Source organism: Pseudopodoces humilis, chromosome 19 (assembly GCF_049639895.1).
Source record: "Pseudopodoces humilis isolate 2021_Gansu_Grassland_sample_001 chromosome 19, ASM4963989v1, whole genome shotgun sequence".
NCBI classification, from domain to species: Eukaryota; Metazoa; Chordata; class Aves; order Passeriformes; family Paridae; genus Pseudopodoces; species Pseudopodoces humilis.
Window position 1 is genome coordinate 14583057 of NC_142218.1, and position 15392 is coordinate 14598448.

The 15392-nt window shown below is 47.4% G+C and overlaps 1 protein-coding gene across 1 annotated transcript; it reads right to left on the reverse strand.

Annotated features, from left to right (window-relative positions):
* Positions 1 to 7485: 7485 nt before the first annotated feature.
* Positions 7486 to 11456, reverse strand: LOC106628269 (somatomedin-B and thrombospondin type-1 domain-containing protein-like). The gene is made up of 5 exons (XM_088064721.1): positions 11213 to 11456; positions 10750 to 10944; positions 9524 to 9602; positions 8854 to 9030; positions 7486 to 8340 (listed from the first exon to the last, which is right to left on the reverse strand). The coding sequence occupies exons 1-5, from the start codon at positions 11454 to 11456 to the stop codon at positions 8223 to 8225; spliced, it is 813 nt and encodes a 270-aa protein (XP_087920847.1). The 3' UTR covers positions 7486 to 8222.
* Positions 11457 to 15392: the final 3936 nt, after the last annotated feature.

Consider the following 15392-nt stretch of genomic DNA (forward strand, 5'->3'; position numbering starts at 1 on the left):
TGATCCAGGCATGAAAAAGTGTAAATTAAGAACCATGAGGCTTGAATACAGCTATTGAATTATATACAAACTATCTGACCACTTCCCAAAGGTCTAATTGACCAGAACAATCCATGGCCTTCTCTATTTGTTTTTCACATCAGCTATTTTGGTTTCCAGTAACATTTTCAGGCAAACAAATGTTTCTGAGGCATTTCAGTATGGAGGAGAACGGCTGCATGGAAAAAGCAGACCACCAGCTGCTCCCCTGGGAATCCAGCAAAAAGGAACAGTTGATTTCTTATTAATGTAAATGAGCTCATTATCTGGGTTGCCTTCAGACTGAGTTCAGTAGTTCAGAGCCTCTATTCCAGGAAATACAGAATTTATGTAACAGAAATGAAGAGAAAGTGAAGGAAGGATTTCGTAAGTGCTGACTTCCCGACTAAATACTTTTGCTATTCTGGTGTCAGGGTGGAGGGGTGGAACCTGAAATGGAATATGCTGGGCAATACCCTGAGCTGCAGGAAGATTTTATAGACACTGAGGTATTTCAAGAGGACTTCCAGGATATTAAGCACCCCATAATGTGTTGCAGTCTTATTAATATATGCCTACATCAGGTAAGGTTTGTGCAACTGATACTCTTGTAATTCCAGAATAAACTCACCAAACAGCATGTCTTGGACTTCTCTATAGAGAGCAAAAAGCTTTAAGGCTGGGCAGTCCTTTCCACCAGGGTTGCATCTGTGAGTTTCTAGGCTGATTTGGTCCTAATGTAACCATGAGGCCTGGGAATGCCTGAGCTCTGGTCCTGCACTTAGCTCTGAGCCTTTGTTCCTGAGCACCACTCAGAAAACACGTTATCTGTTTCAAAAGAATGATTTATCAATGTTAGTCAGGGATCTGAGACCTATATGGTGTATTCAGAAAGGTAATTAAGAGTGTAACACCAGGTAGAAATATAACTTAATGGAAAAAAACAAAGTGAGAAAGAATGAGCAAAAATACATTCATTTTCCCATATCTCATGTTATTCAGAAATTATTTTTATTTCATTCCATAGCCCTTTTATTGGAGAAGAAAACCAGAAATCTCTCACTTTTTCTTGCTCAGTCCCTGTTCCTTGCCCTCCCATGGACAGTCAGTCCCAGCACCCCTGTGCAGTTCACCTGCAGAGCATCACCTGCACCAGTGCCAGGGCTGGGTTGGGCAGGGCTGGGGGCACGGGGGCAGTGCCACAGCAGCACTGCAAAGCACAGCTCGAGCCTTTCTGGACCTCAGGGCTCGTGTTTGCAAGCGAAACTACAGCCGGCTGCGTCCCTCTGTTCGCTCCCCCTCTGCACACAGAGAGCTGCCCATCAGCCTGGCCAGAACTGTCCCCCTCCCAGCCACTGTCACAGCTGAATTTGAGTCCAGCATCCCCTAAGCACTCGCTGAGAGCTTGAAATGTTCTGTCTTTGGCCTTTTCACAGTCCCTGCAGTTCGAGAGCCAGGGCTTGGCCCCCTCCCTGGGAGGAGTATTTCCCAGACGGCCCCATCCCTATGTGTGGCAAAAAATTGCAAACTCTGTCTCAGCAATGAGGGATTTTATAGCAGCTGAGGCTGAGAGGTGCCACTGCCAAAGTCCAGCCCATGGAATGCTCTCTGCTTCTGAAAATTAACTTCTGAATGGCCAAAACAGGATGCAAGTGACCCCCTTCAAGACTGATGCCAAGGTGATGATGCCAGGAGGGGCTGGGGATATTCCCAGGGGTATACCCTGAGGAATATCTGGGATATTCCCCAGACTTCCAACTCTCAGGCTGCTGTTTTAACTATTAAACACTCTTCCAGGATGGGGAAGCTAAAAAAACCTCTATTGGAATACTGAGTCCACACACTGGATATATTAAGTCCATCTCTCCTATTGTATTATCTCCCTCATTCACTCTCCCTTCAGAGAAGAATCTCCCAGAAGCTTTACCAAAGTTTTTTTTCATATCATTCTCTGCCTGAAACAAGAATTTTCTCCACCATGGGTGACAAAGCCTGGTATCTCTCTTTTCCTGGCTGTTACTTAAGGTATAAGATCCATATCCCCAACACAAACCATGCTGGGACTTCTAATTGGGTTTTCCTCCCACTGTAACTCCCTCTACCATCTGTTCCTCTTTTTCTCTCAGATGATACATCCCTCAGTCACTGAGCACTGCCATGGCAAGCCAACCCAACCCTGGAGACTCTGCCAGAGCAGCACCTTCCCTCTTCCCTGTGCCCCAGCCTCAGCTCTGGGTGGGAGGTGGGACTTCAAACCATCACCTGCCCCCCTGGGACAGGGAGGGGATCATGTGCTGATGGCTCACCACATTCCAGTCACATTCCTGGCTGGATTTTGCCTCCAGATTTGCTATAGGGTTTCTTTGAAGTGAAGGCAGAAACCCCAGTGCCTCTGAAGTCCAGAGCAAACTTGTTTTTAAGCAGCGGCAGAGCTATTTAACCTCTGATACAACCAATTTTTCTGCTTAGTTGAAATCGCCCATCCCCAGTGCTAACCAAGGGCTCTGGAGCCTCTCTGCAGAGATAATTGGTAGCCCCAGGCTCCAATAGGATGTAGGAACTGCTTTCCACTGCTTCATCTGAGGAGAGAGTAATCTGTTGGAAACATGGCTACTTCTTCTGGCCTCTTTCCAGACCTCCAGTCATGTTAGAGTTGAGCTACAGCAAATGAAAATACATTAGAATTTTAAAATGGTACATAAGTGATTCCTGCTCATTGGGAAACTTGAGGCTAATGTCGCCTGCAGCAATTACTACTGTTTTCAGAAATAATTCATTAGCTGCAAAAATCTTCTCTTATTTCTTGGGAAATGAAACAAAAAAATAGCTGTTTTACTTTCCTTGTTGATTCCTTCCCTTCCATCTCCTTCAGTGCTCTCCAGGCTGCAAAGTTGATACAGGAGGTCTTAGAGACCATGGTGACACAGGTGAACTCTCAGCCAGATACCATAAGATGGTCCCTTTCACCAGTTCTCACACTTTATTCATGGCTTTCTGGGCAGGGTTTCTTGGCCTGCCTGACCCCACGTGGCAGAGGAACAGCAGGACATGTCAGAGGTGGCCTCTGGCTGCCAGAGCCTGATCACCAGAGCCCCAGGTGAGGTACAAAAGCACTGGTTGGATCAGCCAGCCTCTCCCAGCAGAGACACACAGCCAGCACTAAGCCTGGGGTGGCCCAGGGAGAGGGACTGCTTTCACCCCATAACTCTAACAGCTCCATTGGCCATGGGGTAAGGAAGACACAGGAAGATTTCCTTTTTTTTCCTCTGCACTTCAGTGCTTTTCATTTTGGTCCCACATGGACCCCACGTACAACTGAATGAGAGAGCAAGAGAGGAGAGTTTTGTAGATTTTCTCTCAAAGAAAATACACCAGGGGTCAAAGTCAAGCTTCATGTGCCAAATATTTTGGTCAACCTCATAAAGTCAGAGAAATACAAAACTAAATTTCTTGTAGTTTCTGTAAGGCTCTGAAGAATTGAAGGCCTTTCTGAAAGTCTTGAAGAGCACCAAAAGCTCTGGACTAATTGCACCTGCCCTGGCTGCTCACTGCAGCCCTGGAGGAATGTCCCTTGTTCTGCACAGAAGGGGCCCCGCTGTCCAAGCCACCTCTGGCCTGGAGAGAGGGAAGAGTCACACTGACGGTGTGAGAGTGGGAACTTCTGTCCAGCTGTCTCACTTGTACACATCTCAACTGTGCTGACAAATTTAAGGAATGCTCTTTTTGAATGGATGAGGAATTAAAACTTCAACATCTAAGCAAAACATGAAAAATATGTGAGTGATTTGCTTGTTGTGCGGGAGATCACTCGGCCGGGCTGCTCGTGCGCTCTCGATGCCGTTCGCAGACAGCCCCGCCGGCTGCTGCTCCAGGGGCTCTGCAGCCCCCCAGCCCCAGGGCAGCCCCCTGGCAGAGGCAGAGCCCTCTGCCCTTCCCTGGGGTGCCATCCTCAGGGGCTCCCACCTGGGCTGCCTGTGCCCCCACCCCACGCTCCCATTCCCTCCACACGCAGCAGATGTGTCTGCTGACATCTGGAAGGGAACTCACTTCTTCTCCTCAGTGGTTTGACACAGCAATTAGATTTGGTTCAATTTCTGGGACTTTACCACCTGTGCTAATAGCCAAAATTGCTTTCAAAGATAGACTACAATGTTTTGAATTTGGAGAGAGATTGCTATCCCTTTTAATCACATTTTCTGTCTCTAATGAGACAATTACAAGCATTTCAATAGCTCCCAGTCACCAGCTTTCCACTGTATGAGAGCATAGGAGAAAAAGGCATCCTTACCATCTCCTTTTCCTTCCTGTCCCACCCACTAAGTTCTTTGAGCAATTCACAAGTGTGTCATGTATATTCACCTCAGTCCTGACAGAGATCCTAGAAACACTTAGACTGTCCAAAGCCACTCCTGGAGACACGCACTATCCCAGCTCTTGCACCTGAGGGCCCAACTCCCAATTCAGTAATCTTCATAGGGCAGCACATGTGTAAAGAACAGCTGCACACCCCACTCACTCCTCTTTCTCAGCTCAGGTCACAGGTGCTGAAACTGAAGATAGTATCTGTAGTGTAGAGAGGATATGGTCTCAGAAGTAGGAGGAGCACAGGAGATGCCTGCTGGACCAGCACCAGTCTGTCACTCCAGCGACAAAGGTCAGTGACTTCAGCATTAGAAATGTTCCTGGAAATGAACTGGAAACTCAGGTTCCTGCTGTGTGGTACCTGGACACTGAAGGGCTGGGTCCTTCCAGCTAGAAATCCTTTCTGCTCTTGAAACCAGAGCCCTTTAATCTTAAGCAGCATCAAATGTTGTTGTTGTTGTTGTAAGATTGCATAGCTCTGCAGATAAATACTGCATTTAACATTCCTGTGTAATGAAGTAAAATACTCTGGTCAAGAATGGAAGTTTATTTAAGGCAATATAAAAATATGGCCATTAATCCAGGATTCTTGTACCCTACAGACCAGGGTGCTGGAGAACAGCCATTGTAAGCAGGACAGATTTAAAGGCCTCCCCATGTGCAGGCTGTCATGGGATCACAGGGCAGCTTACACAACCAGTGATGACACACAGATACATGTACCTGTTCTGTGATATCCACAGCCCCATGGACTGGTGCCAGCAGAGCATAGAGCAGAAAAAGCAGGAGGAAGGGTGAGAAGTTGACCAAGATTAAGTTTGAGACTAGGAGCAAGCAGTGAGTCAGAAGCTCTTGGGATGCTAGCGCAGCCCTGTGCCCCTCTTGCCCCACACACCACAGGTAAGATGCACATTCCTGTAGCTACAAACATCACCCATACTTGGGATTTCTCAGCTGAGATTCCTTCAGGATTGGTATACCTGGTTTGTGATGCCAAGAGACCAGGGAACAAAGAGCTGGGACTCCTGGAAACAGTGAATATCCAGCCAACCTGGAAATTTCAACTGATTTTCAAACAAAAATAATTTCCTTTACATTCCTTTTTATTCCTTACAGCTTCCAGAAAATCAGTCTGAAAAGCTTTGCTAAGGTTCAGAGTTGTCCAGCTGCAGCCCTGACACAAACACAAACCATGTGAGACCGTGTGAGACCCTCGACATTGACTCTTCAGCGGTTTGGAAAAGGATCTGGATTTTTTGCTTGACTTTTCATCATTAAAAGTTGAGATCCTCAGCTGGAGAGCAGGAGGAACTGTAGAAACATCAGTTGAGCTTAATTTTGCTTTTGCATAAATCCGACTCACTGGTGCTTTGGCTTTATTTTCTCTTCTTTCAGGCAGGTGCCTGGCAGGTGGAGCTGCCTGTGCTGCATTATCAGAGCCCAGCAGGATGATTTACAGAGGTTGGGGACTCAGCTCCTGGCTTTGCGGGTTTGCTGGGGGAGACGTTCTCCTGTTGATAACCAGTGGTGAAAGGTTTTCAGTGTTGTCATGGGAACAGCTGCCATCCTCGGAGAACTGCCTTTCCTCTGTGCGAGCCTGCCTTGCTTGTTTACAGTACAAAGCCACTTTCAGGAGTATTCTACCTTGGATTTCCAAGAGTTTCACTTTTTCCAAAACTCAGGTAATAGAAATTATGGAGATCATAATGATGAATGGTGATAAAATTCCTAAAGGGAAACAGGATGTGTCAACACCATGATATGATTTTCATTTGCAGGGAAAGTGATCTGACAACTTCATTACCTTCTTCTACTCAAAAGGCTCACTCTTGCTCCCTCACACACATACTTCCTCCAGGAATTTACCAACAGGATCTGTTTGTACAGTCGCACAAGGCGTGGAGGTGAAGCCAGCACACTGCATAGCCCTTTTTAGGATGTGCTGATGCAGAAACAGTTGCAGTGTCTTGTGTCATCAAGTGACAGCCTGTGCAGAAACGCAGCTTCTGTGAGGGCCCCTTGGAGGCTGAATCTTTCATACTCCTGCATCTCCAGGCTACAGTGACAGAAGGAAAGGCCTGGCAGTCCTACATGCCACCAATAGTAGCTCTTGGTAAGACCTTATGCTATCAGCTCTCAGGGATGAGGCAGCAGCAAAGAAAACCCAAGTGGAAGACTTAAAATTTTTAAAAACTACTACGCAAAAACTGCATCCTTCATAGTTTCAGTACTCAGTTCTGAAAGAATGTGGTAAAAGCAGGGTTTCCCATGATCAAGTTTGGGTAGATTTTGAAAATGACAGCTTTCCCAACAGCTGTTTTCATTCCGCTCCTGAATTAACCACCTGCCTCTTTAGAAGCTGGTGGCTCAATTAAGGGGCTTCTGCAGAAGAACACTTTCCAGTGACAAAATGCTACTCTCACTACAGACCACCAAGAAATGAAATTGGCTTTTAGCTTGACAGAGATCCTCACTGCAGAAACCATAATGAAGTGCTCCAGTGATTTATTCCCAACCCATCTCTGGGGATCACACCCCTGCACTCACACACCAGCAAGTGCTCCTGAGCAGGCCACAAGCTAGTGACAGGTTATGTTACACAGTGAAGTACAAGACCTTTTGGTTTTTTTCCTTAAAATCTTCCTCCTCTGGGATGATATCAACCCCTGTGTGTCTTTAACTCACAGACAGCTTGTAACACATAATGAGAAGCAGAGCCTTGCTCTCAAATCCCAACTGCCCTGGCCAAAGGCATCAGGTGCTCATGGCCCCACACACACCTCAGCATCTGCAGCACCAATCCACAGTGCCACTTGATGTCTCCCTGAAAGACCTTCAGCATGGTCAAGAGAGGGGCTTGTGATCCAATTCCAGACAGGAGATGGAGCTGAGCATTAAAACTCTCTGCTGGAGCCAGCCCCAGCCACTCACCTGGGTGTGACAAATGGAATGAATGTGATCTCACCCTGCAGTGAGTTCCTGTCTGGAGCAAATCAGGTTAAGAAGCTAAAGAGATAGCACCACCCAGATTAATCAAACAGATAGACATATCTCCAGTCTCCTTTATTTTCATTTATAGAATAGTATGAATACTAGTAAGCAGACTATAAGGAAAATATTTCAAAACATTTCCAGTAAAAAACACAAGGGTGTAGTCCACCTGGCACAGCTGAGCTGACTTCCTATTTAGAGCCCCAGGACTTGCATTGCATTTTGGGCCAACTCAGAGATGTTCCTTGAGGCTGAAGTCCAAGGGCCAGCTTGTCCCTATTCTCACAGATTTGACAAGCACATTTCTAAGTTCTATCATTACCTCAGCAGCACAAGATCAACCCTCTGTAAGACTGAGGGCCAAACGAAATTATGAGACCAGGGAGGATGAAAATAGAGGGAATAGATGCACAAGCAGGAATATCCACAAAGTGCTGTTGCCACAAAAAGAAGGCACATGCATTAATTTATTTTGCATTGCTTCTTCTTCACTGAGACTTTAAAAAAAGTAATTAAATCCTGCTTCTTATGGCCTTTTTTGTTTGATTTGTTATTTGGTAAATTCTCATTCCTTTCCAGAAAGGAGGAATTTCAAGAAGTCATCAAGGTCAGACAAGATTCTCTCAAGGAAAAAAGAAAGCACTTCCTAGCCAGCATGATTTCCTTAGAAATCAAGAAGAACACACACACAGAGAGGATTCCAGGTACCCCTGTACAGTCAGCAACCTCTGGAAGGCAGTGAAAGCAAAGCCTCTGACATGACATGGAGAAGTCCTTGCTTTGGCTGGGACCCCTTGCTTTGACCCCTGCTGCTGCTGCACACTGGGGCTTGCTGGGACTGCCAAGAGAAGTCAGATGAACAAGAAGCTGTGAACAGAAGGGCAGGAACAAGTGTCCAGCTGGCGAATTCTCCTCCAGGTTCCCTTGCATCGATGGTTCCCCACCGCCTGCCAGTGCAACAACTGATTCCTGAAATGCAGTCATGACAGGGAGAAGGTGAGAGAAAATGAGCTGCACCTCCACTGCAGGGCAGTCACCACAAGGTACAATAGGACTTAAATCACCCAGTAAATCCCATTTAGTCTGATAGCATCCATTTTTAGTCCATGGGCCCAATTCTCTACCACTGTAAAGCAGCAGCAGCCACAGTGAGGCCCACAGGCTGTATTAGAATGAAGTAAAACCTAACAGTGACAGGAACAGACGTTTTTCTGTAGCACTGTGCCCCTTCCCAGATTTTATCGTTCAGTGGTTTAAGGGAAATCCTCACATTGGTATCTCCCAGCCCTGACCTCTGGAGAAGCACAGCTACCACAACTGGATCAGCTCTTATCCAATGCAGAGAGCTACCCACAGATAGCCCAAAGACCCCTAATTTCTCCAGAGAGAAATTATGTATGCAGTGCACAGTGATCCTGAAACAAGCGGATCAAGGGAGAAGAATAACACATTCAACATGAAAACAAAAGCTAAAACTCTTACTGCTGGCTGCCAGCGCCATCACCGTAGCAGCGCTGCCTCGGGGGCTGCAGGGCTGGGTGCTGGCACTCCACGCAGACTCTGTGGCCCTCCCTGAGGTAGCGGGTCCAGCCGGCATGCGAGTGCTGCCTGTGCAGGCAGCCTGGCGTCAGGGCCACGAGCTGGAACTCCACGCAGTACCTGCAACCCAACAACTGGTGGGTCAGCTCAAAAACCAGGGTAGGCCTGCACAGGGCTGCCAGAGCCACACTCATCTGCAAGACCGCAGATCACTAATTAAGAAAAAACAAACCAAAAAATCCCCCCATCCAAGGTCATTAAGAGCAGAACATGTGGTGTACCTGCATTTTGACAAGGTTAAATAGGGAATAAACTACTCTGCTGATGCTTTCAGCTATCGTATAAAAAAATACCAGGTATGACTGGCATTTGTTTTTACCAACAGGGACACAGACTGGTCAAGCATTTGACTACTCTAATTCCAAGTCTGGTACCCACTTGCTGAGCCACACTTCCTCTACTGTCTCCCCTCAGTTACTTAGATTTTGTAGAACAGGTTGTGACAGGAGCTAAGATCTAGTCTGTAAATGTTTTCCTTGGGATGATCTCCCTCCTGCAACCAGAGAGACTCTCTGGAGTATGACTGAGTCCCTGAGATGAGCATCCAACTTACCCTGCCCTTTCACTCCCATCAGCTGCAGCTCTTTTCTTCCTCGCTTTTCCAAACCCTCCCTTAGTTATTAATGCCGGGACTGTGTATACCAAAGAGAAAAGGTACAGAGTGTCAGTGGCAACGCTGCTCTAGGGCTCGTTATGTCTGCAAAACCAAAAAGATGGACTTTTAACATCATAGGTTTTATCTTTAGCAGAGACAAGAACAATTCTAACTTTGTATTTTCATATTATCTATCACTATATATATATATATATATATTATTCATATTATATATTATAATATGTATATATAATATATATAATACTATATTTTATTCATATTATCTATCACTATATATATATATTATTCATATTATATATTATAATATGTATATATAATATATATAATACTATATTTTATTCATATTATCTATCACTATATATATCATCATTCCACTGGGAAGATAATCTGTACAGCTGCCAGATTTTACTGAACAGAGTAAGCATACTTATAGGAATACCCAAAGACAGAAGGGGAGGTGATATTCCCTTAATACCAGTTCTCAACAGGTTTGAAGTCAGTTGCAGCTGACATCCAGACAGACAGACAGATTTTGACCCCAAAATACCAACCCAAATGACAAGCAATTCTTCTAAAAGAATCAGTAAAGACATTCCACAAAAACTTGAATTGAACAAACTAAACCCAGGCTTTTTCTATGGAAACTATCTGGAGGTCTCCCTTGCCTGACCTCTGCTCCAGTGCAGAAAAGGCATATCTCAGCATGGAGAGGTATCACTCCTTTGTGACTTTTTGCAGATAAGCCATTAAACAAACAAACAAACAAACAAACAAATGAAAAGGAAACTGAAATGGAAATGGAAAAAAAGTGTTTGACACCCACTTACGGAAGTTTTGAACAGACATAAATCTGCCAATCTCACCAAAATTTCCAGAGATTTGAGCTTGTACAAATGAGAGCACATCAGACCTGCAGACCTGTAACATCTCTCACTTTTGAGACACAGTGGATCATAGCAAACGGCAGGCACCACTTCCAACACTGTCCTGGGAAGGACGTGTCTAAGCTCCAGTGTGAAAGAGCCCAGTTCTCATTAGCCCAGGCAGGCCCGCGGCAAACATACTGGTGTCTAAAAGCAATTCTTCAAACAAAGGAAAAAACAGCTCTGCTGACCCAAACCAGTCCTTCCCACGACTACCCAGACACTTTTCAGTGAGCTTACTCAGGGACTGTTGGCACTCTGCTCCTTGCCGAGTCCAGTACTCTACACAGCCAGCCCTCTCCTCCAGAGCAGGGCATGCTTCTGCCCCGTTCCTGGGCTCCTGGATGATGTGCCTCGTCCTGACACGATAGGTTGTCTTGCAAGGCTCTGCACAGCCACTCCAGGCACTCCACTGAGATACAACACAGGGGATGACTGGAGGAAGAGCAACAACCGGGGATGTGGAAGGTTACAGGAATGACGCCAGTGAAATGCCTGCTCCAGAAAGAACACTTTTTGACATAGCTCACTGCAACCCTCCTTATTCCAGACTTGTCCCACAGTCGTCTTGGGCATTCTCGGCACTTCTCCTCCAGGCTCCTCCACTTGCCCACGAGCCCCGCAGTGCCCAGGCTCACGGCCGGAGCCCGAGGGCGAGCGAGGGCCGGTGGGGCCGGCTGCGGCCGCGGCCCCAGTCGCTCACCTGGGCAGGCCTGGGCGTAGTCGTGGCAGCAGTCGAGGGTGCGAGCGCACGCCTGGTCGCAGTAGCAGGGCCCGGCGGAGCCGTCGGGCCGCCGGCCGGCGCTCAGGCAGGCGGGGTCGCGGCCGGGGCAGCACAGCCCGCGGGCGGCGCAGCCGGAGGTGCGGCGGGGCAGGGCCGGCGGCAGCAGCAGCAGCAGCAGCAGCGGCAGCGGCAGCGCCGGGAACCGGCGGGGCCTGCGGGCCATGGCCTCGGGACTCCGCCACCTGCGCTGCCGCCGCCCGCAGCCGGGGCGGGGGAGCCGGCCCGGCCCGGAACCGTCCGGGGCAGGAGGCGGCCACGCCGGGCGGGGCCGGGCCGAGTCCTGAGGCGGCCGCTTCCCGGGCCCGCGGTGGCAGTGCGGCCCCTGCCCGGGCAGAGCCCGGTGTGCCGGGCTGTCCTGGGGCTGTCCTGGGGCTGTCCTGGGGCTGTCCTGGGGCTGTCCGTGCCGGGCAGTGCCGGGCAGTGCCGGGCAGTGCCCCTGTGGCAGCAGGTGCTGCTCACACCGATACCCCATCTGCGGCGCTCTCTGTGGCCGCGCACCCGACAGTCCTTTTCTGTGAACTTATCAAACCAAAAACTCTTCAGCCCTGACTGCTGGCATTTACCCACCAGATTATCATCAAAAACAGATGATAAAGGAGACCAATTTTTTTTTTGCCGGATTTGAGTCCAGCATACCTCAGGAGCCATTATAAAATGGAAAGTACTTAATTGCCAGTACAACAGAGATCCAGCTGGCTGTGCTACCTCTCTACAGAATTACCCTGAATTTCCTTCTTAATTCGAAATGCAAGAACCTTAGAGAGATTACAGCCAGTCCTGTGAATTATTTAGCTATTCAGTACAAAGCAAAGGGCTTTACTGTAACTTTTTAATCAAAGAGGCTTGTTCTAAAATATTGATCACAACAGATGTTATACCTTGCTGAACACTGAACTGGGATTTATAAAACCCACTCACTGGGGTTTTTTGCAAGTGATTATTGTACTAAGACTGGGTATGGACAGAGTGTTCCCATTTCAGGGAAACTGCAGCAAAGATGTTTCTAGAAAAACAGAAAATAACATTAGAGGACAGATGAACACCTTCAGCATGTACAGTTTTGGAGGCATGGACACAGAGGAGACCTGGCACTGCATCAGCTTGGGCCTAACATGGTAAAACGTTCCAAAAAGAAAAACAATAGGAAAAACTTTAGCTTCTTTGTATGATGTCTGCAGCAAAGAACAGGCATCTCATTTTCTTGGCAGTGGTCAGATATTGTCACCTTGGAAATTGCACATGTGGCAAATCCTTCAGCATGCAATGGCATAAAGTCTGGGAGAGGAAAGAGAAGAGCCCTAGAAATCAGTGGCTATTTGGTCTAGGAAGCTGGAATTTAAAGCTACTACGTTTATTCTTGCCTCTGCCAATGAGTGACTTACTATGTGACCTCGGGGAAGTCATTTAACCAATACATGTCTCGTTCTTGATCTAGAACAGGAAGGACATTCCAAAGGAGCTTGGATTACTCAGCAAATCAGTTCACACAAAGTAGAGAGTGCGGCTCTTGCGCAATTCCCTGAGGGGTGGTAACAGAGCAGACCTCCTAGGTCCAGCACTCATGCTGCCATGCTCCACATCCCCCTGCCAACAGCTGAGGAAGAAGGAACACCACATTATTCTGAGATACACAGACTGAATGAAAATTCAGAAACAGAAAGCTGTGGCTGTACATAAAGACTGCAATTTTGACTGACCCTATGTGGTTAGAAAAATTGGATCTGGGTCCAGGCATCTCAGAAAGGTTTACATTCAATCCCCCCAGTAAGCTCCTGGGAGCAAACTTCGTTTCTTATCTTACATTCCCAGAGTGAAAGCAGTTTTCCTTTGTTCTGGTTTGACATAGCCCTGGGGATATTTTAGGGTTTGGGGTTTTTTTTTTTCCTGTTAGGCTTTAAAGGAGCCAAGGAAACACAGTCCAGCATGCTGGACCGTTAGCCCAGCAAGAGATTTCTTGCAAGACAAAGTGCCAAGTCTGGGTGGGTCTGCTGACCCTGAGCAGCCAAGCAAATGTGTTCTTACAGAAAGGAAATGTGGCTAGTCTGTCATAGAGGGAGAGGTTCAGAACAGAACAGCTTGCAGGGATGTCCTTGGGAACATCAGTGGGTGTTCGCTGTTGTATAAAAAGGGGCATTCTTTTGTTGATGAAAAGCATAGTTGGTCACCAGAGAAGTTTTAAGAGCAATACAAGCAGAGGATAGTAACCTATGGGGAAAACAGGTTAACTTCACTTTCTCCAGGTTTTTTTGAACTGTCTGCCCTGGGATCTCACCGGTTTACACAGGCAGACAACCAAGTGCAGCTCTCTGGGACTTCTGGTAGGATCACCCTTTGTCCTGCTGCCTGCAGGAACCGGCCTGTGAGTCCCAACATACGTTCCACAGTGTGGGGATCACCAGCAATTCTTGACAAGTCAGATGACTTGTGCTGTGGATGATAAAGGAAGGCCTTTGGCTGAACGACCAGAGCTGCCTACAGACCTCACAGCTATTGTTCAGTAGCTGGACCAGGATTTTATCCTAACACATCACAGAAAAACAAGAGCTTTATTTGGTTGCTTTTCCCAAAACTGGATGATGTTGTTCCCATCTGAACAACAAAAGAGGTCACAACTAAACCACATTAGCAGAAAAACCACAGGCACTGACCCGAGTAACATCTCCACAGGGGTCTGCCAAGAAGTGTGGGAGAGTCTATAGTCTAGAAGTTATAGCTGCAGAACATCTGTTTAAAACAGTGGGTGATGTAGGAGACAGAAATGCTAGGTTTCAAAACAAAGTCTTCTTACTGCCTGGAGCAGTCCAAGGGTCCCAAAATCTGGATGTTCCTTGGGTGGTCACAAACTCAAGCTGTGCTTCACTGGCTGTCCATGCTAATGTCCAGCCTGTCAACACAGCTGAAGTGTCAGATAATCTTATCACTGAACAGAGATGAAACCAGAGGCAATAACACAGCAAGTAGAAGCAGCAATGAGTAATGGACTGTGCTTTGCTATAAGCTAATGCAACAGCTAACACACAGGTCTAAAAAGAATATAATAATCACCGTGCAGTCAAAATATGCCTGGGTCTTTGGGAATACAAATGTTAAAACTCTCCCTGTGCATGAAAATTTATATTAAAAGAAACATCAGACAGAGAAATAATCTGTGCTATTTTTCTCTCAAATGCTCACGGCACCAAGAAACAGATCTGTTTGAGAAAAGTAAACATTTGCTTAAAATACGAACCTAGTGAGTGACTCCAGGCTTCAGTTTAGAAAGCTGAGTACCAACATCAAGGTCTGCTTCTGCTACAGCTGATGGAACCGTGAGCTGTGCGTGTTCCCTGCCCTGCAGAGCCCCCACAGCAGGGCACCCAGCGTGGACACACTGTGCTCTGCTGTGCAGGGAGCTCTCCTCGCACAGGAACAGCTGCAGGTCAGCCTTCGGCCAGAACACATTTCTGACCTGCATCTCCTCATTCAAAACAGACAGCAGGCAAACTCGGGAGCTGACCTGGGCCAGCAAAACTCAGGCTGCTTTAAATTCAGAGTTAAACCTCCTCATCCCCACCTCTTACCAAAGCACTCTAGTAAGAGATTTTCTAGCAGGCTTGTCTGTCCCCTATGGCTGCTACAGCCCGTGTGGACCCGTTCCCTGTGCCCCAGGAGGTTCTGCTGCAGCTGCTCTGGGGACACCGCGGCGAGTCTGGGGACCCCGGCTGGGCCCGCCCTGAGGGGCAGCAGCGGCCGCACAGCGCCCCCCTGCGGGCCGGAGGTCCATGGGAACCCTGCCCCTAGCCTTCAGAGGCTGCCTGGGATTAGTAACCTGCCTACAGCTTCAAATTTTATCCCTATCCATATATGCAATAGCAGCAGAGCTTGAAACGTGACGAGCAACTGTTCTTGCAGAGGTAGTAAAACATGCCAAAAAAAAGTTTCAGCTGCATCTGTCCCTCCAGCTCCCACTGGACAAGCATTCTCTCCTCCCTACAGAATGTTTGCTGGTACATCTGCTCATGACATTAATGAAAGTAATTGTATTAGCAGTTCTGGTCCCTCACCAATATGTACTTTCAAGAGATCATGCTGCTTACAATAATTGAAGAAAACCCCCTAC